The 22,119-nt window shown below is 44.3% G+C and overlaps 1 protein-coding gene across 3 annotated transcripts in view; it reads right to left on the bottom strand.

The window, feature by feature from the left end:
* Positions 1-889: 889 nt before the first annotated feature.
* Positions 890-22,119, bottom strand: part of HMCN1 (hemicentin 1) — a 316,075-nt gene continuing 294,845 nt past the window's right edge. The window contains exons 96-107 of one of the 3 annotated variants that reach the window (XM_082225397.1): positions 21,769-21,890; positions 20,588-20,825; positions 19,507-19,569; positions 18,192-18,311; positions 17,534-17,668; positions 15,980-16,093; positions 12,669-12,794; positions 11,574-11,702; positions 7,831-8,181; positions 6,085-6,204; positions 5,088-5,214; positions 890-3,266 (exon numbers count right to left, since the gene is read on the bottom strand). In XM_082225397.1, the coding sequence (XP_082081523.1) occupies positions 2,900-3,266; positions 5,088-5,214; positions 6,085-6,204; positions 7,831-8,181; positions 11,574-11,702; positions 12,669-12,794; positions 15,980-16,093; positions 17,534-17,668; positions 18,192-18,311; positions 19,507-19,569; positions 20,588-20,825; positions 21,769-21,890 (2,012 nt within the window). In that variant the 3' untranslated portion in view covers positions 890-2,899. Of the gene's footprint in view, positions 3,267-5,087; positions 5,215-6,084; positions 6,205-7,830; positions 8,182-11,573; positions 11,703-12,668; positions 12,795-15,979; positions 16,094-17,533; positions 17,669-18,191; positions 18,312-19,506; positions 19,570-20,587; positions 20,826-21,768; positions 21,891-22,119 lie in introns of those variants that run through there. The other 2 variants (XM_082225398.1, XR_014220481.1) reach the window with 2 other exon arrangements.

Consider the following 22,119-nt stretch of genomic DNA (forward strand, 5'->3'; position numbering starts at 1 on the left):
CCTGTGGAACGCCCTCCTACCAGATGTCAAAGAGAACAACAACTACCAGACTTTTAGAAGACATCTGAAGGCAGCCCTGTTCAGAGAAGCTTTTAATGTTTGATGTATTACAGTATTTTAATATTTTTTTGGAAGCCGCCCAGAGTGGCTGGGGAGGCCCAGCCAGATGGGCGGGGTATAAGTAATAAATTATTATTATTATTATTATTATTATTATTATACTTTATTCAGCACAATGCATTTCAACAACAATTGAAAAAGAACACACTGAAAAGAGTGTGTTATTTTGTTTTACAGTGCCCCAATGAAGAAGTAATCAAACCATGCTGGTCTGAAAAAAATATAATTTAGTCCACCTTAAGATATTTTCTGCTGATGTTCCTCCACATTATGCAAAGCAACTGGCAGGAGCCAAGTGTCTGATAATAGGGATTGTTGAATCCCTGTCAAATGAATAAGGTTTTACTGATGCAGCTGACAGGTCTTTAAACTGATACGCAGATCTTTCATATTTCTGTCCCTTTTGCAGTCTTCCGTGCCTCCCTCTCCCCATTTTGGTGCTTTTGGGCTTCTTGGAGTCATTTATTGTTGCATTGTGCAGGACATAAGGCGAGGAGTCTGTAGCAACCTTGCTGATCTCTGCTGCACAGAAATGCATATAGATAGATAGAAAATATGCTGAATTTCCCCATCACTTATTCCAAATGAGATGGTAGGGAACTTGTAATGTAGATAACGCTTCATGATATAGTTCCTTCACTTTTTACTCTAGCCTTCAGTAGTAATGTAAATGAATTCAGAGGGGGACACAGATTAAGGAATTTATATGACAAATAAGTCCCTTGTTTTCCATTTCCCTCCTGAATAAGAGTAGTGTGAAAACTCTGAATAATAAACACAGCATAGCTGTCTTGACATATTTAATTTAAAAAAAGAATGTGAACATTTATTTTGGTTATTTCCATGTGTAAACAACACTCTTTGGTAAAAACATTTTTTTCTTTTTTTCTCTCTTTTTTGGAAAAAAACCCCTTCTCAATATTGCATAGAAAATACACACAAGCAAACAAAACTTTATATATATATATGTACACATACTTTCATAAAAATAGAATACATCTTGGCAAAAATTACTTCCAGAGTTTGTTACCACCTTATACAGTGTATTGACACCTAACACGTTGCTTGACCAAACTTGCTAGACTTTTCTTCTTTTTAAGAAACCTCTTTGGGGGTAGGCAAAAATTCCATCAAATCAAATTTCTTCTGTCTGCCTTTAAAGGGGTAGAAGCTGTGTTTCTTTGCATGCACAGTCCACCACGGATTCCCTGCTTTAGTGTTCCCAAACTGTGCACCTTATAAAGCGTACTACAGAACTCAAATGTATTGCATTAAATAGTTTTAATGTCCGTGTAAGAGGAATGTTACTATGCAATCATTTTCTAAGGTACTAAGGGCTAAGCGCGGGACAAGAATTCAAAGCAGATGGGCTCAACTATTCTTGAATTGCTGCGAGAAAGGCCTGCCAAGAGCGGGCCCCAATGTGAATTCTGCTTGTATCTGTTCATCCCTACAAAGGGGTTCTTTGTAAGCATATATCTAAAAAGATTAAGTGACAGTTGTTTGAAGGCACACGTGTCACAAAGGTACAAGTCTCATACAGCTGGAAATGGGTGCAGTTGCTTGCTGAGTCCTTGTGATGGCAGGCCAAGGGCTTGCCCACACTGGGCTTCAACTAAGAGTTTGAGGCTGATTGAGCCCAACAATTCTGGGTATTGTTCACATGACAATACACACAACCTCCCCTTACTGGGACAGTGAAAAGAAGGCAGTTTGCATTCCTCTTCAGTTAAGGTGGCACCAGAAAAGTCTATGTGATCTGAGGGAAGGAGGGGGGGAATCCAGAACTATTTCTTGTTTCCTTTGTAGAGTACAGTCAAACCTTGGTTGTCGAACGTAATCCGTTCCGGAAGACCATTCGACTTCCAAAACGTTCACGTTCTGAGGCGTGGCTTCCGATTGGTTGCAAGAGCTTCTTGCACTCAAGCGGAAGCCGTGCCAGACGTTCGAGTTCTGAGGAATGTTCAAAAACCGGAACACTTGCTTCCAGGTTTTTGGCGTTCGGGAACTGAAACATTCAGCAATGGAGCTGTTTCGAGTTCCAAGGTTTGACTGTAGAAGGAAAAGGAGGATGTTATTTCTGCTTCCCCACTTCTAGCTGCTCACTGAAGACTAGGTAAGGGCCCCACATAATAATATTATGGGGTGGTGGTACTGAAGCATGGCTTTGTTTCCGATGCAGAATGGAGCTTTGTTTGTGGGGCCACCTTGCCAGTTTCAATTTGCAAATTGGGGCTTTGTGCAAAGTTTGCTTCTGTGTAATGTGTGCAACAGCCCTCAGCAGTGATACCTGCTAGTAGTGTCTTAATTGAGCGTTTGTGAATATCAAGAAAATTGTGTTTTTCACTGTGGTAAGAAAAGACAACGAGGACAGCATTAAGTTTTTTAAAAATCTTTGTGGCACTTTTGTTCTCTTTGCATATCAAGGAGATACTTGCCTACCACTTTGGGACCACCAAATTACCACCTAATTAGAACTTCTAACTAGTTCTGAGTCAGCAGAACAATCTTTGAGAAGTGACTGCTCCAGTGTAATAAATAAAGCAAGTGGTTAAGATTCCAAGGAATCGTGGATTATGGTCATTTTTGTCAAGATGGAATGATGGCAACAGATTGGCAGCCAGAGGGAAGGAAATAAGGGTAGAACATAGCACCATTCTCTCCCCACAAGTTGCAAGGTCTGTTTTAAGATAAGGGACAGTGATTCTGGAAGTGGTGACACCCAGCGGCACATAGGCATGTGATTAACATACTTTGATTACTGTCAGCAGTGCTTTTCCTAGTATGGATAGGCAGACACGGCTATATAAACGATGAAGGTTGTTTGATATTCAATGGCTCCGTCCACACTGTAAGACAGAGCTCTGACTCTCATCCTGTACGTCTCTGGTTCCCGCAGAGGCCTGGTTGTGTAAACCACTCCTTTCAAGTTCTCATCTCTGAGTGCAAAAGGAATTGTCAAATCCTCGTTCACCATGAGGAACGTTGTCCTCGGGTGCATCACTCCGTCTTCAGTGTAAGCAACTAGTCGGATTAAATCCTGATTGGCAGCAATGCCAAACGGGAGGGACATAAATTTGTATTCCAAGGCGTAAGGACTCAAGGCACACTCCAGATCGTTGGGTGGGCAGTTCTTGAGGCAGAACCTAAAATAAACACAACTATGAAGGCCTGGGCCATGATTGCATCAGAACAGCAAAATATAGTGAAGCAACTGTGCCTTTTACCGTATTTTTTGCTCTATAGGATGCACTTTTTCCCCTCCAAAAATGAAGGGGAAATGTGTGTGCGTCCTATGGAGTGAATGGAGGCTCCTTGGCTTCAGCGATAGCAACGCTAAGCCTCCGAAGCGCAGAGGGAGAACTCCCCCCATGCTCCGGAGGCTTTGCATTGCTTTTGCTGAAGTCGCCTGAAGCCTTCGGAGTGCAACAGGAGTTCCCACTGCGCTCCGAAGGCTTGCGGATAACTGCCTGAAGCCTGCAGAGCAAGAGGGGTCGGTGCACACCGATCACTCTTGCTCTCCAGGCTTCACTTCGCTGGAGAGGCGCTGCACAGTTTTCCCTCTCTGCGCAGCGCCCCTTCAGCGAAGCGGGAGGAGAAATGGAAGGGGCTCCGTTTCTCCTGCCGCTTCGCTGAAGGGGTGCTGAGCAGAGAGGGGGAGATTTTTTTTTTCCTGTTCTCCCCCTCCTATGGTCCGGTGCGTCCTATAGAGCGAAAAATATGGTAATTCATATAGCACCACTCTCAGGTAAGAGATAAAAACCAAAGGCCTGTAATTTTATTTATTTAAAATTTATATGTCTTTTTTTTGTAAAAACAAAACAAAAGCCCTTTGTTCTTCAGAAACCAGGCTCAAACTACATGTTCTGGGAAAATGAATGGGTGTTTCCTGCATCTCTGTGATAACACGTAATCAAAAAAATGAATGATGTGATGGGACAACATTAGCATCTTCCTGCATATCGCACCACTGTGTTCACCTAATGCTTAGAAGTAAAGGCAAAAGCTAGCATGATGTCACATATATCAAATACTAACGGTGAGAAGTGTGTTAGGTGCCTACATGTCTCCTAACAGCCTATAATTTGAGCCTATTACCCCTTTAGTTAAAGAAGTGTGGGTAGATTTTTAAAAAATCCACTTTCTTTCAGCCAAAGAAAATGAAAAGGCAATTAAGACAAACAGAAATTGAAGAATTATTTCTTCCTCTACCAGCTAAGACCTAGCCACCAAAGATCAGGTAAATTAAATGGCTTTTTCTTAATGGAGTTTCCCGACAATTGTTTAAAGGTTTCCTTGAAGATCTAGCTTTGTTAAGAGGTGGAAAGGCAAGGCACACAGATATTTTAAATATATTCATAAAATGTTACCAACATGCATATATGGTGTATGGATGGGTAAATTAAGGCAGCTTTCCTGCTGGTCAGAGAGATCAGAGTGTGATACAGAGGAAGGACCCCTGGAGGACTGGCAGAACCCAGTCCATTGAATTATGCCCAGAGGTCTCTAACAGCCCCCTTGGGGGCCAGGGGTTAGGGATAATGGGAGTTGTAGTCCAGCGACATCCAGATTCCACATCTCCTAATCCAGGCATTGGCAAACTCGGCCCTCCAGATGTTTTAAATCTACAATTCCCATCATCCCTGACCACTGGTCCTGTTAGCTAGGGATGATGGGAGATGTAGTTCCAAAACAGATGGAGGGCCAAATTTGCATATGCCTGTCCTAATCTATAGGAGGCTATGCCAAAAGGGTCATGAGTTCTTTTGGAGCAACACATGGCACAGTGTGCTGGTGAAAGCATAGAAGAAACTTAGCCAAGACATAATTTGAGCTCTTCTGAGGTCAGAAGGAAGAGCTGCAGTGTATCTAAGACTATTGCATGGACTGGCCTCTTATGCAAACGTTAAGGAGATCAATCAAAAAAGCAATCTGGAAAAACTAACACGACCGAATAGGAAACATACCCGGAAAGAGGATCTCGTTGATAATTTGGCGGGCAAGGCGTATCTATACACTGATAGCTTCCTCTCGTGTTAAAGCACATACGATTTGGTCCACAGTGGATGTTCTGTTCAAGGCACTCATCTATATCTGATGGGTTATCAAAGGAAAACAACAGATAACATCAGATAAGCAACTCATTGATTTCAGGTTTTGTATCACCCACATAAAAAAAGGTAAAGGGACCCCTGACCATTAGGTCCAGTTGTGACCGACTCTGGGGTTGCGGCACTCATCTCGCTTTATTGGCCAAGGGAGCCGGCGTACAGCTTCTGGGTCATGTGGCCAGCATGACTAAGTCGCTTCTGGCGAACCAGAGCAGCACACGGAAACGGCGTTTACCTTCCCACCGCAGCGGACCTGTTTATCTACTTGCACTTGGACATGCTTTCGAATTGCTAGGTTGGCAGGAGCTGGGACCGAGCAACGGGAGCTCACCCCGTCGCAGGGATTTGAACTGCCGACCTATTGATCGGCAAGTTCTAGACTCTGTGGTTTAACCCACAGCGCCACCTGTGTCCCATCACCCACATAGTAACAAGTAAACTCAAAACTCTCCCAGCCCATAGACAGCAAAGGTTTCTTACCAATAATAAAAAAGTAAGGCTGTACATAGGAATGGACAGAGCTTTAGGAAATAAAGCATAGAAATAAATAAGGGGCTTTCGGCTATGCAAATCTGGCATAAAATACCACTTGCTTATTATAATGAAGGATGCTGGGAGAGAGTACAGTTCTGCCCTTCCCAAAAGAGAACCCTGAAATGATACGTTCCACAGGCATAAATAAGGACCACCATTTAATTAATTACCATTTTAAGATAGTTTCTATCTACAGTGGTCTCAACATCAGCTGCAGCAGTCTAATCTAACATCTGCTTCGTGGCTTCTATGAGCTGGATGGTGCAAATGTTATACTTCTCATATAATATTTCCTTTTGCTACCAACTTATTTTCTTACCTTGGCACGTTTTGCCATTGGGCATAACCTGATAGCCAGCTGGGCAGAAACACTGGTAACTCCCTAAGGTATTCCTGCAATCATGCTGACAAGCATTCCTGTTCTCACATTCATTAATATCTGTAAAAAGAAAAAGAGGGGGAAAGTGGGGGGGGGGTTGAAAACATACAATATTGAAGCCAACGGACAAACTAATAATGAAAAATATATTTGATGCACATCTACAGAAATTAAATTCTTACGCAGACATAATATCCTGAACCATATGAAGGCTATGCATCGCTTTATGTATTTTTATTAGATTATGCATTTTAGCAAATTTGAAGAATGCTATCACAATCAAGATTTTTGACCTTAAGTTACATGTAGTTTTCAAGAGCTCTAAACTGTTAGACAATGAATCTTTGGATGACTGGAAAAGTTAGTCAGTGGCTGATGCTCTGAAGGCTGGCAAGGGTTTGAATGAGCAAAGTCAAAAGTCACACATGTCTTCTGGAAGCCACTGAGCTAATTAATAGATGGCTCCCCAGAGGCAAATCCCTCACTGGGCACAAATACCTCCCTCACACCCTCAATGAACTCAGCTTCTTACACCCAGAAAATTAGACAACACTATTGCTGGATCTGGCAACTTTTTTTTTGGGGGGGGGGGAGTAGCCACCGTAGTAAAGCAGCAGAATTCAACTCATGAAGTCAAGATGTTGGAAATTAGAAACTAGGAGACAGCTAAAACCTTTTTTTTAAAAAAGTTAGGGCATTGGTTTGAGCGAGGATATGCATTTTGGAACATCAATGCAGGTGTTGCGGCACCTACACATGTTTTAAAAAGTGATTTGTGGGGGGGGGTGAGCATTGTGCTCCTCTAGCCCTTAAGTTGACACCAGCCAATTTTGAAGCCACACTCTGGACTTCAGTCTAGCTTCTCAAGAGAGATTCCACAAATGCCCCTGAGACAAGTTCTCCTTCCATGCACTCTGAACTTTCCCCCAATCACCGGGCACATGGGTCAAAACTCTAAAATGTGAAAATACATAAATCTGCCCATCAGTATGCAAAGCACAAGGTGGCAGCACCCTGACAAGCTTTATAAAAACTTTTTTCAACCATTTCAACCCAAAACAGACCTTATTTTGTGTCCAAGATAATGTTTTGACTGGACCACACCTGGGCATTCCCTCACTTTAGGCCCATTTCCATCGAGGTGAAGAGCAGTTGGGTACATGCAATGATGGAATTTATTCTTACCCCAAGAGGGGGGAAAAGGCGGCTGAAATACCCAGAAAGGGACAGGGGGAAACTAAATGGGATGGATATGCTCTGCTCTGCCAAAATATCTTTTCAGTTGTTTGGGGAGAAAGTGAAAGTTACATATACAGCGGTACCTCAGTTCTCATAAGTCAAATGTTTGGATTTTCGAATGCCGAAACCCCAGAAGTAAGTGCTTTGGTTTTTGAATGCTTTTCGGAAGCCAAACATGCCATGTGGCTTCCGTTTTGAGCTTTCCGTGAGTAAATGCTTCTGGAAATGCATGCTTTGGTTTTCAAATGTCTCGGAAGTCGAACGGTCTTCCGGAACGGATTACGTTTGAAAACTGAGGCACCACTGTATTGGTGAAATCTTATTATAGAGCATCTATATCATATCTCTGTGCAAAAGCAACCTAACAATAAGCTGAATGAACATCTTTATGGAATATGCATATTATGTATACATATATCTCTATACACACATACACTTGACATTTACCTATACATTTGTTACTTCTTGCCTCATAGCCTTCAGGGCAAGTCTCTCTAAAATTCCTTTTAGTCCTGGAGATGGGACCTCTGCTGTTCCCATACTCTGAGTAGGAGCTGTGGAGATTGGATGAGTGCCTGACATATTGCTGAGGTCGGTAGTTGTCTCTCACGGGGGAGAACTGTGCATAGTTATGGCTATTGTAATAGCTGACATAATCTGGCAACCTCTCCAATCCAGCGCAAGATTTGCCATCGCCTAATAAATGTTGTCCGGGGGGACAGATACACTTGAAGCTGCCGGGGCTGTTGGCACATTGATACGCACAAGGTCTAGGCACTTGTTCGCATTCATTTATGTCTGCTCATGGGATGCAACAAACCATGTGACGTGGGGAGGGATGGGGGGGGGGAGACAACACAAAACGTTAAAAAGCACATCAGTCTGCGGAACAATCTGAAATTACAAATGTGATCCTGACCTCACAAAGCTCTCCCCACCCACCCCCGAGCTACGCACAATGCATGTACTGGTCTTCCTGTTCACAAACATCATGTCATTAACTTGGCTGCCCAAACCTGCCCTTGACAAGCTTAGTAACACAAATGCTGTGTGACCTGTAAAAGGTAATAAATATTGAGTAAAATAGAGGCGTGGGTGAGCTTCTCATTGCTCTACCCCGCCCTCCCCGCCCCCAGCAAAGACAAAGCTCCTAAGTGTGTCAGGTCCATTTCTGAACATGTTAAGATCTGCAAACACGTGTTCTGCAAAGAGAGTACTCTTTAACCTAAGACAGAGGCTTCAATCCTATGCACACAGAAGTAGCCACACTGAGGACAGTGGCACTTACCGTATTTTTTTGCTCTATAAGACTCACTTTTTCCCTCCTAAAAAGTAAGGGGAAATGTGTGTTCGTCTTATGGGGCGAATGCAGGCTGCGCAGCTATCCCAGAAGCCAGAACAGCAAGAGGGATCGCTGCTTTTGCTGCGCAGCGATCCCTCTTGTTGTTCTGGCTTCTGAGATTCAGAATATTTTTTTTCTTGTTTCCCTCCTCCAAAAACTAGGTGCGTCTTATGGTCTGGTGCGTCTTATAGAGCGAAAAATAGGGTACTTTTAGCCTGCATGCACAGGGTTGCAGTGCAAATTTCTTCCCTTTCCTGCCATCTAAGAAACTGTAGGCTCTTGCAAACATCAACAAAGAAATAACAATGAAAAATAAGCGGAAAGGAGCAGAGAGGTGCAGCAAGCTGGTTTTAAGACAAGCAGCAGTTTAGTCAGTAACAGAACCTTGAAAGAAGCTAAAGGAACACAATTGCTATGTAATAGATATCATGCTAAAACGTTTGTTAGTGAATATCCCTTCTTTTAAAAACAAACGAAGCACATTTTGCAGCATTCTTAAAAACTGTTTGCTTGGAAATTCAGGTTTGCTTTCTGTTATCGTAGCTGCTTTTCGTGCCAGACATGTAAATTTTATTTGGAAATGATACAGCGCCAACAATGGCACGTTACCTAATTAGTGATGGATTCTCAAGTTATTTTCAGCTAGCGATGTTACGAGAAATCAGATAGGAGCCCTCAAAATTCTAATTTCCCTGCTTGATTTGTAGGAGAATGGAAGGGAGCTGCCCAGGCCTGCTCGCCCACCCCCATGCGGCACTCAAGATAACCTTTATCAGGTAGGCAGAACTCACTTGCCCCTTAAATGAAAGAGGCAAGATGGACCCTCCTTCTGACTTGCTTCTTTCAAATGGAGATGCAGCCAGCGGGGTTTAAGCACAACGTCTCTCATCTCCAACCAATGCCACTACCTATCAGGAGCTTTGAGAGGTGCAGTTAACTTGCCACAATCCCAGTTGTAAGAGGTTGCTGCCAGTCCTGACACTTGCTATGTCTTATTTTGCCTTACTGAAGAAAGACCCACCTTCTCAATGGGTTTTGATGCCTGAAAGCCTGCTCGGCGAGATCCAGTTTGTTACAGGGCGAATCAGTCTGCTGCTTGTTAATAGCTACCGTATTTTTTCGCTCCATAAGACACACTTTTTTCCTCCTAAACAGTAAGGGGAAATGTGTGTGCGTCTTATGGAGTGAATGCAGGCAGGAGGCTCTGCTCTCTTTAAAGAGCTGCGCTGAGCATGTGTGTGGCTTTTCCGCGAGGTGGGAGAAGGGACTGACAGGCTGCCCCTCCATCCCTTCCCCACCTCCCAGAAAAGCCAGCAAGAGCCGCTCTCTCTTCAAATCCCGCTTTGCTGGGAAGCCAGCAGAACAAGAGCCGCTGCGCAGCTATCGCTCTTGCTCTGCTGGCTTCTCAGCGAAGCGGGAGGAGGGACAATGGACGGGAGCAAGCAAAGCAAGAGCAGCTCACATGGCTTCTCTCCCGCTTTGCGCAGCTCTCACTTTGCTTGCCCATCCCTCCTCCCACCTCGCTGTAAAGCAAGCAAAGCACCTGTCCCGGTGTCTCCTCCTCTTTTACAGCGAGGCAGGAGGAGGGATGGGCAACCAAAGTGAGAGCTGCACAAAGCGGGAGAGAAGCCATGTAAGCAGCTCTCGCTTTGCTTGCTTTAAAGCAAGAAAAGCGAGAGCCGCTTACATGCTCTGCGCAGAATATATTTTTTCATGCTTTCCTCCTTTAAAAACTAGGTGCGTCTTATGGTCAGGTGCATCTTTATGGAGCAAAAAATACGGTATTTTCAAACAACAATTCTTGTTTATAAAGTTAGGAGTTACAAATACCCTTTTCCTTGCTTACTTCCTGAATTTCCCCCCAGTAAACTTCATGCTTTTGGGATGAATTTTGACTGCTCTATATACCTGACGGAGCATCCTTATGCCACTGAGCTGATCGTCTTTGCTTTTGTCTTTGTTTATCCTGGGGAAGTTAAACAACACCTCTGCTGAGTGAGCCTCCTTAAATCCCTGCTCTGTGCTTTCTGGGAGAAGATGATTGACGTGGAGCCCAACTTGTGTGTAAAGGAGAGTGCTAGCCAATTTGCATCAGGATAAAAATGTTGGAAGGCTCTAACCAACAGCCTTCCATGGTGCCTTGAAGTTACAAAGCCAGAGGGAAGACTAAAACAAGGAGCTCACTGAGTTCAAGGCCAAGTGTAAGATGTGGGTGGGACCTGGAGGACTGAAGTTTATTTGGAGTCACAAAAGGGAGATAAAGGAACTGTGACAAGGCAGAACAAGCTATACTGCATCCCTGCTCCCGGCTCAAAGTACATGTGATTTTGCTTGCTTGTTTTGCTTGTTTTCACATTTACAACTGAATACATGGCCGGGGGCTGGGGGCACTAATATACAAGGAAGTTTTGTCATAATATGCAGAACAGCAGCTCAGATATAAGCTACATTGTCTGGCACCAAGTACATGCAGTGCAGATAACTAGCCACTTGTTAAGAAGCAAAGTAAAGCAAGGAACCATGCAGAATTAAGATTCGTCCCAAATTCATCTTGCAACATGCATGCCATAGAATGCATAGCCATGATACATGCAAGCTTAGTTTTACTTGGTGTGATTTAAACAGTCACATTCCCTGGGAACTGTATGCATTTATGCTTGAAATCAGCCACTCATTTTTTCCCCCAGTAAGAGGTCTTTGAGGTCTAATTAGTTGTAGCTGAAGCCTGCTGATTTCAAGCAGTAAAGCATGTTAAACCCTTTTGTGGGTAGGCGTAAGCAGCAGCCAGAATCAGATGGTGGGTACCAGAATAGCATTCATGTTTATCCGACCCCTGCTTCTAACTTACCCATACAAGGTCTTCCAATGCCATGGGATCGGTACCCTCTCGGGCACACACAGCGGTAGCTTCCTCGCGAGTTTTCACATATCTGGTTGTAGCGGCACTGATGTGTACCATCTCTGCATTCATCGATATCTGACAAGGAACACAAAATCTTTAAAAGTAACTGTACTTGTATACAAACACTTTATAGCAGATATTTATTATTCACATAGAGGTTAGCTACAAGGTTACCCAAAGCTGTCCCGCCACTGTATTTTATTTTGTTCGTTTTGTAATTCCTCCATTTTCATAGATGGATACTTTTCTGTCATAAGAGTGTGTTTTGCTATCCAGAATTCAGCCTCCTCTTGGGGTCTTGGATGTTTATTTTATAGTACAGTACATTGATCATTGCTTAGATAGTAAAATTCATGTCAAATTGCTGTTTTAGGGGTCGTTTTTAAAAGTCTGGAACAGATTAATCCGTTTTGCATTCCTTTATATGGGAAAGCGCGCTTTGGTTTTGGAACGGACACCACTGTATATGGGAATTTAGGTATCCCCTTTTTATTCATTTTTATCATATTCTTAAATGAAAATACACAGCACAATCTTTTCTGAGAAGGAATGAGGGAGATTAAAAAAAACAAAAACCAACGAAGAGTAAAAGCATCCTGCATGTGTGTGTGTTGTGCCAATTTCTGATTCATGTAGTTGTTTATGAGTAGAACACATGTTTATGATTTTTGGGATATGATACCCATTACAGTGGTACCTCAGGTTAAGTACTTAATTTGTTCCGGAGGTCAGTACTTAACCTGAAACTGTTCTTAACCTGAAGCACTTTAGCTAATGGGGCCTCCTGCTGCTGCCGCAGCCCGATTTCTGTTCTCATCCTGAAGCAAAGTTCTTAACCTGAAGCACTGTTTCTGGGTTAGCGGAGTCTGTAACCTGAAGCGTATGTAACCTGAAGCGTATGTAACATGAGATACCACTGTACGTAGTTCACAAGTGACATTCACAAACGTAGTGGAAGAAGAGGGATGAGGTAGAAGCAGCTGGAGATCTCCTGATTCTCTGCTACAGTCTGACAAGAATGCAGAAAAGAAACATACATACCTATACAACTTCCATTTTCTGCTTTGGTCATTCCATTTGGACACAGATCAATGCATTTATAGCCACCTCGTGTATTCTTGCAATGCTGATCAAGTCTGCATACATTTTGTCTGCATTCATTCACATCTTTAAGAAGACAAAGGGTTCAGTAGCTAAACTGATAGCATTAAGCTCTCACCTCTTGGGCTATGAGGGCAATCCTCGTTTTACATAACTTCTCCCTCTCCCATATACTTTTGTGAAGAAATCTTTATGTTGCTCAGAAGAAAACGGCTTACAATTTGCATGTGGCACCAAGGTCATATGATTTGACCTTTTCCTATTGCCAAGTGAAATAGATATTAACAGAGACGTGCAGCAAAAGTTCACCCTGTCACATCTGACTTGGGCTGCATTTCTGGGTGTTGTAGAAACATGTTTTGCCTTAAGACAAGGGTGGAGAATTAGATGTGGCCAATGGGTCAAATGCTTACCTTCCCCATCTCCCGTTAGCCAACTGTGGCACATGGGTGGGACGGCTGCCTGTCAATCACCTGACATCACAATTGGCCCATTTTCCTTTGCCCACATGGTTTACATCAATCCATGTGGGCAGAGACAGAGGGTGCTGCAGGCACCGCTGATCGGCTTTTGGCAGGGAGACGAGGTTGTATATCAACTTACTTTTTCACATCATAAAATATATCTTATATCTGCAATTGTAGTGCTGCAACTGTCGTTAAGGCATGAGTTTGGCTTACAAAGCATGACCAGATATCGTATTTTTCGCCCCATAGGACGCACCGGCCCATAGGACGCATCAAGTTTTTTTGGGGGGAAATAAAGGGAAAAAAATTATTTCCCCCCCAGGCGCTTGTGGGGCCGGTAGCGGGGAGAAGCGCTCTTCTCCCCGCAGCCCGCCTTCAGATCAGGTCCGGGGACAGCGGGGAGACGCGCTGCACCTCCCAGCTGTCCCCGGAGCTTGCGGGGCAGGCAGCGGGGAGAAGCGCTCTTCTCCCCGCAGCCCGCCTTCAGATCAGGTCCAGGGACAGCGGGGAGACGCGCTGCGCCTCCCCACTGTCCCCAGAGCTTGCGGGGCTGGCGGTGGGGTCTCCCCGCCGCCAGCCTCCAAACCACTTCGGGAGACAGCGGGATGGCGGCATTCCGCCTCCCTCTGTCCCCCGACCTTGTGGGGCTGGCGCTGGGGCTCTCCTGAAGCCTGGAGAGCGAGAGGGGTCGGTGCGCACCGACCCCTCTCGCTCTCCAGGCTTCAGCGAAAGCCTGCATTCGCCCCATAGGACGCGCACACATTTCCCCTTCATTTTTGGAGGGGAAAAGGTGCGTCCTATAGGGCGAAAAATACGGTAGGTAGATCTGAGCAACAGTTAAATCTCAGCTACGTAGAGAAGTGCTAATTGGTGCCTATTGATGGGGGAGGCTGACAATGACACACAAGGTAGAGCAGGACCTCTATGGGCAAGTAGTGAGCCCTTACCCTTGCAAAAAGAGCTGAGTAAGGGGGAGGGAGTCACAACCACTGCTGATCCTCCCCACAACCCAGGGCAAGGGCTGTGTATGGGCACTTCACTCATGCCACAGGGGGAGTATCGCTGTCAGCAGAGGGCAGCCCACAGGCCCTAGCCCTGGGCAAAAGCGGCAGAGGAATTAAGCTGCCTGAAGAAGAAACACTCATCTAGCACCAAGAACTGCTAAGTAAGGAACTTTCAGTCTTTCTGTCTTACAAAGCATAGCAAAAAAGATCCTTTCTGTGGAATCTAGCTGAAATTATCATGAGTGGAGAAGGAACTGAACTTCCTATGAGCCCAATCCCTGTGTAGTGTAGTGCCTAGAGCAGGGGTCCCCAAACTAAGGCTTGCGGGCCAGATAAGACCCAAGGGACTCGTTTATCCAGCCCAAGGCGACCCCTGCCACCCACTGCCGCCACCCGCTCTTACCGGCACTACACTGCGCGGCTGCCCACTTCTGGGTCGGAGGAGCACCAGAAATAGCTTGTGCGCAAGCGTTATTTGCGCATGTGCAAGTGTTATTTCTGGTGCACATCTGGGGTGGAGGAGGTCCGTGCACATGCACACAAGCTATTTCCGGTGCTCCTCTGACCTGGAAGTGTGCCGGAAATAGTGCGTACGCAAGCATATGGTCACGCGCTCCCTCGCCCTCCGGCCCGCTGTGTGATTGGATTGGCACTGGAGACACCAGTCTGAGGCGCGGTAAGTTTGCTGACCCCTGGCCTTGAGTGTTAAGATTGGAAAAATATTGGAGAACAGCCTTACCAAAGGTGTCATGGGCTTTGAAGATGCTCGAACTCAGGACGAAAGGGAGAAACATGCTAAGAGGAAGGCACGCTTGGCAAACCGTCACCATGATCAACTCCCACCCAGAAACCTACGTCCCCACTGTGGAAGGACGTGTGGATCCAGAATTGGCCTCCCCAGTCACTTACGGTCTCACTGTTTAAACAGTGTTCATGGAAGAAAATCTTACTCTGTTTCGAGTGATCACCAAAGAAAAGAAGAGGATTAGGAGTGGGGAAATCCAGGTTTTTCAAAGCAAACCTACTCAAGACATTTTAAAGGCAAATTGTCATTAGATTTCCAGAGGATTTTTTTATTAGCATGACGTAATACAGTGGTGCCCCGCAAGACGAACGCCTCGCGAGACGAAAAACTCGCAAAACGAAAGGTTTTTTCATTTTCAAGTTGCTTCGCAAGACGAATTTCCCTATGGGCTTGCTTCGCAAAACAAAGCTTGCCCCGCAAGCTCCGGGGACAGCGGGAAGCGCAGCGCATCTTCCCCGCTGTCCCCGGACCTCTTTTGAAGGGGCTTCGGGGAGAAGCGATCTTCTCCCCGCAGCCCCAGGTCCGGGGACAGCGGGAAACGCAGCGCGTCTTCCCCACTGTACCCGGACCTCTTTTGAAGCAAGGGGCGGCGGGGAGAAGCGATCTTCTCCCCGCAGCCCCGGGTCTGGGGACAGCGGGAAGCGCAGCGCGTCTTCCCCGCTGTCCCCGGACCTCTTTTGAAGCAAGGGGCGGCGGGGAGAAGCTATCTTCTCCCCGCAGCCCCTTGCTTCAAAAGAGGGGACAGAGCGGCGCTTCCCCTCTGTCCCCAGACGGTCTCCATAGGAACGCATTGATTTTCAATGCATTCCTATGGGAAACCGTGCTTCGCAAGACGAAAAACTCGCAAGAAGAAAAAACTTGCGGAACGAATTAATTTCGTCTTGCGAGGCACCACTGTAGGCTTTGCCCAGCTCTCCAAGAGAACATTTATAAACTACATGTATAGGCCCCACTGTCCTGAAGTCTATTTCATACCTATGCATTTTCTGCCTTTTAGCTGATATCCTGGTTCACATCCGCAGTGGAAGCTTCCAATGGTGTTGAAGCAGCGTTGATTACAAGGGTTCGACTCTTGGCACTCATTAACATCTGTTGAATAATATAGACATGATTAAACCTCTCTTACCCTGCAGACTTGGAGTGATTGTTGTCAGAGGGCAAAGCCAGACATTTGTCACCAAACAGAGGCAGTGAGATGAGGGAATTTCTTAACTCTTCACATGACTATTGTTTCTTCCTCAGCCTAACTAATAGGTTTCTGTACAGCTTGGGGAGGCGAAGCCAGGCTGAACTGCTGGGGATTGTGTAGGATCAGGTGGCTGCGTGTGACCCCGCAAATAACACCCCCTATTTGAGGGGGGGAGTGGTCATTGTCAAATAGTGGAGCCGAGCAATATCATTCATCTGGAGTCTGGCTGATCATTTTGTGGTCTTAACAAACTATTCTGGAAGCAGCAGATAATGAGATTAATGGTTAACAGTTTGAGTTCATTAGGTGAAACATCAGTGACATTTCATGCAGTTTCACTAGTTGCAAAACCCAGGGGTTGCCAGCCTTTTGCGTGGCAATTCCCGCCTCCCCCCAATTGGAATAAATAAAGACACAGGACATCAGATGGATCATTGTTTAAGGTTAATGGGCAAAAATTGGCCACAACTTTATTGGTTACAGGTAAGAGCAGTATTGGCTTTAGGCATTGGTCCTATCAGACTATCTGGCTTCAGCCTGTTAGCATGAAGACTGCAAAGGGTTAACACCAGCAGGGGGAGCCCTGGGATGCACATCACTAGGAACTCCCCCAGGGGTCACCGCTTGGGGGCGTGCTTTAGGCCCTGGCCTCCATAGGTTTCAGACAAGGCAACACCCCCCAGAATCCTTTACTGGATTACCCTTAAATATTTGGGGGAGGTGATGGCGCTCCCCCCCCAACACATCTACATAAAAATACCCCTACCAATGCCTAACCGCCATAACCAAGAGATGTTGTGACGATTTGCTACGAGGTAGGCGAAAAACCAAATGGCCAGTGCCAATTCGCCAAGTGGAAAAAATTCCTACCAGGCCCCTTAACAGCGACCAACCGAAGTCCATAGCAATGTCAGAAGGAAAACCTAAAGGGAGGGTGGGAGGGAAATCGAATCTGCAGCACGGACGAAAATGGGGAGATCCCGGGGCCGCGCCAGCCTTAAATGACCCAGATCTAACTCAGGCTGCCGGTTAGCTATCATTGCTCTAAACCATGCAAAATACTAGCATGAAATGGAAAGTAACATCAAATGACCTGTGTTTACACAGATCTGAGCGAAAGAGCACTAATGAAAAACGTCTTGCCTGTTGAGTATTCTGGAAACTGCAGAGAGATTATCAGATAATCACAAAATGTGAAGGCAAAATTTCAAAGAACATTTTAATCAAATCCTTACTGCGTTCAAGGATCCATCCTGCCCTTATAAAAAAAATGTTATTTAACGGAGTCTCATGTGATTTAATAATAATTGTTGGCAGATGAGATGACCCTATCTCCATACCTTGGCAATTTAGTCCATCTGATGTTCTTCTGAAGCCGATCCCACACCGAACCACACAGTGGTAAGAGCCAATAATGTTTTCACAGTCCTGGCCAGCATGGCAAGAATGCCTCCCTAAGGCACACTCATCAATATCTGCAATAAAGGCAAGCCATATGTGCACTCATACATCAATCCATCATGGAAGAAACAGTGTCTATTTTATCATGAGAATACTAACAAGGTTAGTATCTTAGGGCCTGATCTGAAGGCATATATGGTGGTATCCAGATGCGAACGGGATCCATTCCGGAGGTCTGGCTGGATCCCGAAGTTTCCACAACCTGAGGACCACTTCTGCGCATGCGTGCGTGGTGGTAGACCACTTCTGCACATGCGCAAAAGCGGTTTACTGCTTCTGCGCATGTAGCAAAACCCAGTAAAATACTTGCGGGTTTGCTGCTTTCGCATCCCAAAGTTTACGTAACCAGAGGGTTACATAACCGGAGGTACTGGTCAGTATCTGAATAGGACATCAGCTTTAGTTCCATCATAGAAGAAAAAATGGGATGTAAATACAAAGAATAAAAGATAAAATAACATTCATCTCTCATGTATTCTAAATACTGTCATAAAAAGGCAGTGTGGCCAGTGCATGGCATTTAAAAGCAAACCTTACCTTGGCATGCTCTTCCATCTGCTGATATAGTAAGGCCTTTGGGACACGAGCAATAATAGGTTCCTATAGCGTTGTGGCAAGTGTGGGAACATGGATTTCGAACTGTACACTCATCTTCATCTAATGATAAAAGAAAAACCACATAAAACGAGGGTGTACGGTATAGTTCAGAAACAGGAATACAGACTGGCAACAGGAAGTCTATAGGGTCTAACTAGGCTTCTGGGATTCACTACTGTTATCTTTAACAACAAAAATGAGGAAGAGAAGGACCCAGCCCCCTACCCACATTGTTAATCCTGCTCACACTACAGCAGCAATTTGAACATTCAAAAAATACTAAAGGGTTAGGAACAAGGAGAAGCGAAATGAAAATTCAATCATGTTAAAAGATCAGAATGGAAGCCTGGACCCCCAAATTCAGTTTCAGTTCTAACCCACTCTTAATATATCTATGTGAATATATGTCAATATGTTTCCATTGGACAAAGTCAGATTTCCCCCCCAGATAAGGGCAGGGATGGGTAATACCTAACCTGAGCTTCTCAAACCAATACATGGACCAAAACACAGCCGCTCTTTGAAATTCGCAGTTCTCTGAATTCTTGCCTTGACACTCTTGCCTTGACAAAGGTGCATGTATTAGGGAAAGTGTACTTAAAAAGGCATACAGTGGTACCTCGGGTTAAGTACTTAATTCGTTCTGGCGGTCCGTTCTTAACCTGAAACTGTTCTTAACCTGAAGCACCACTTTAGCTAATGGGGCCTCCTGCTGCTGCCGCATCGCCACCGATCGATTTCTGTTCTCATCCTGAAGCAAAGTTCTTAACCTGAAGCAATATTTCTGGGTTAGCGGAGTCTGTAACCTGAAGCGTATGTAACCCAAGGTACCACTGTATTATTAGTGAAATAGTGAAATGCATTAGGAAAAATTGCTTGACAAAATGTGTATATTAGTCAGAGCAACAAACAAAAATATATGAGAAATTCTCGCAAAAAAGCTAACAAATTTTCATGAAGATTTTTTTAAAAAAAAAACCAACAACCCACAAATTGCTGCAGAAAAGAAGAACTCACTATTAAGATTGGAAAAGTGAGAAACCTAAATAGACAGGTTCACCCATCCCTCCTTGAGAATAACAGTTTCTGAATATGCAACATGTTCGGCAACTTTAGCTCTAATTTACCTAAAGTGAAGTCTGGAGGAGGCACCCTAGGAGCCTGTAAAGGGAATGTGTGCTTCAAAGGGGCTTCGCAGGCAAGAGGGCTGCAAAGCAAGGAGCCAAGGCAGTCACATTATTAGCCATATTCTTACCTGTACAATATGGCCCAGCAGAGTCTAAGCCAAACCCATTAGGACATTGGTTGCTTTGGTCTCCTGTGGATGAAGGAAGCAAAAGGATTACAGACTGACAAAAACAACAACAACAAAAACTAAGGACATCAGATTTTTCTTTTCCAAAGTTCTTCAAAGGTTCACTGGGTACTTTGGTTGGAAAGTTTTCTGTTCATTGTAATTTTGTTTATTTAATTGATAGGGAGGTCTATAAATGACGTAAGTAGATGAATAGTCAAAACTGAATAAACGTTTATGCAGAAATGTACCGCCCTCAATAAGATTATGTTGCTTTTATGTACAACAATCGGGGGGAAATCCATCTAAAATAAAAAATTGCATTCAAGATGACAGTAAGGGAAGAACCAAAGTAAATATCATTCCTTTCTAAAGCATAATCCATTTCAGGAAAGGCAAAACATCTCAGATTCATTTATTTGTATATAGTCATCAGACCATCAAAATAACTGGGGAGGGGGAGACTAATCAAAGTTAACGGACCCAAATGAAACTACATAAACAAAGCTAAAATGCCACATTTTCCTGGCAACTCACAAGTCCCCTTTCAAAAGATGTCCCTGTTTTAACAAATATTTAAAAAAGAATGTATACACATCTGAATAAATTTATGTAAAAACTAAAGGGAAAAAAATTAATAAAACTTTAAATTATGAATCACCCAGATAAGATGCAGCATTCTCTCTCTAAGGAATTTCCTGTTTCATCAGTTATTGCAGACAGTAATCGTGCACTCTTCACAGTTGCATTTTTATCTTGTTCACCCAGTAGATAAATTACAGACTCTTGATTAGACCTCTACCTACTTCTCCCTAAATTTGTCCCAGGTATTGTTCTATCAGTGCATTATACAATGCATTACATATAATAGTATGTACAAGGTCTTCAATCCAATTTAAACTACTTAGAATAGGGCATGTTTTTACCATGTTCCTTCTAAAACATTTAACAGCATCAGATGTAACTGGCATTCGATAAAGGCCATCCTTAAAGGCCTTTCATTTCTACCAAACCCTGCGTGTACCATTCCCCGCAACAATACCTTTTGTGATGGAAGCACGGATTTTAAAAGTTAGAGCTTCTTCGAGTGCATTGTATTCTGTTTCAACAGAGGCGGCCTGGAGGGTTTCCACCAGGAAGGGCATTCTTCCGCGATTCGGGTCGTAGGTAATGGTATGGTTCCAAGTGTATGGTACACTAACTCCATCTATGGTGAAGAGTCGTGTAGAGTAAGCATAGAGCTGACCAGGGCCTGTCTGAATATAATCTTCTGTATAATCCTGAAACGAATACCACACAACTCCAGATTAAGGAGACATTAAGGAGACACTTTGCCATTCTCCATGGCCATAGCGAACATTCAGGAATGGACGCAATCATCCACAGTTTTGAAAAATGCTAGATTGCTATAATGGAACTGCATTTCCCTTCCATTCCTCCAGCTTGAAAGAGCACAAGTGGAACCCAGAGTGGAAGAAAATACACAGACTACAATAAGGAACTGAAATATTTTATATTTGAGCTGTTGCTTAGTGCTCATGCAACCAGCACAGGGGAACAGACTGCTAAGAGCTAGTCTTGTGTGTCCCATGTAGGAGAAAGGATTGAAGGTAAAAGGTAAGGACCCCAGACGGTTAAGCCCAGTCAAAGGCGACTATGGGGTTGCGGAGCTCATCTCGCTTTCAGGCCGAGGGATTGGGCGTTTGTCCACAGACAGCTTTGCAGGTCATGTGGCCAGCAGGACTAAACCGCTTCTGGCACAATGGGACACTGTGATGGAAGTCAGAGCGCATTGAAACGCCGTCTACCTTCCCGTCACAGCGGTACCTATTTATCTACTTGTACTAGTGTGCTTTCGAACTGCTAGGTTGGCAGGAGCTGGGACAGAGCAACGGGAGATCACTTTGTTGCAGGGATTCGAACTGCTAACCTTCCGACTGGCAAGCCCAAAAGGGCTCAGTGGTTTAGACCACAGCGCAACCCATATCTCATCACATCTGTGGATGGATGCCTATCCATAGCAAAAATAAAACTAACAATATAGTGCAAAATAGTAATCAAAAGAACTTCTGGGGACAATGATCAAATAGTATACTTTGCCTACAACCACAGGATGATACGAGGATGATAGTGGTGTCAACTGACACACTAACATTATGATGGCTGAGTGTACTGGGGAAACCTACAGACAGATAGTTTCAGTAGTGTATAGTGATGATTTACCTTTACATTAACATCAGGTGATGATTGTAACTGCAGCATGTGGCCACTGATGACAACATCCAAGAGTAAAGATCCATCTGAGTCCAAGCCACGGGCGACGTGAGTCATTCGTAAGATCTCCCCTGTGAATTTTAGTAAGAGTTCAAATGAGTGAACACTGGAGGGGGTGTCTGCCCTCATAAGAAATCTCAAGTCAAAAATTAATTAACAAAGAACCATTTAAATTTGCATTAACTATCTTAAAGCCAACTTTAAAGGGGACCGTTGACAGTGATCATTAGAAGGCTTGCATAATTTTTAAACCTCCTATTTATCATTCGGTACTCACACCTTTAAAGGCCAAATATATGG

The sequence above is a fragment of the Podarcis vaucheri genome, assembly GCF_965113315.1.
Source record: "Podarcis vaucheri genome assembly, chromosome: 6".
Classification (NCBI taxonomy): domain Eukaryota; kingdom Metazoa; phylum Chordata; class Lepidosauria; order Squamata; family Lacertidae; genus Podarcis; species Podarcis vaucheri.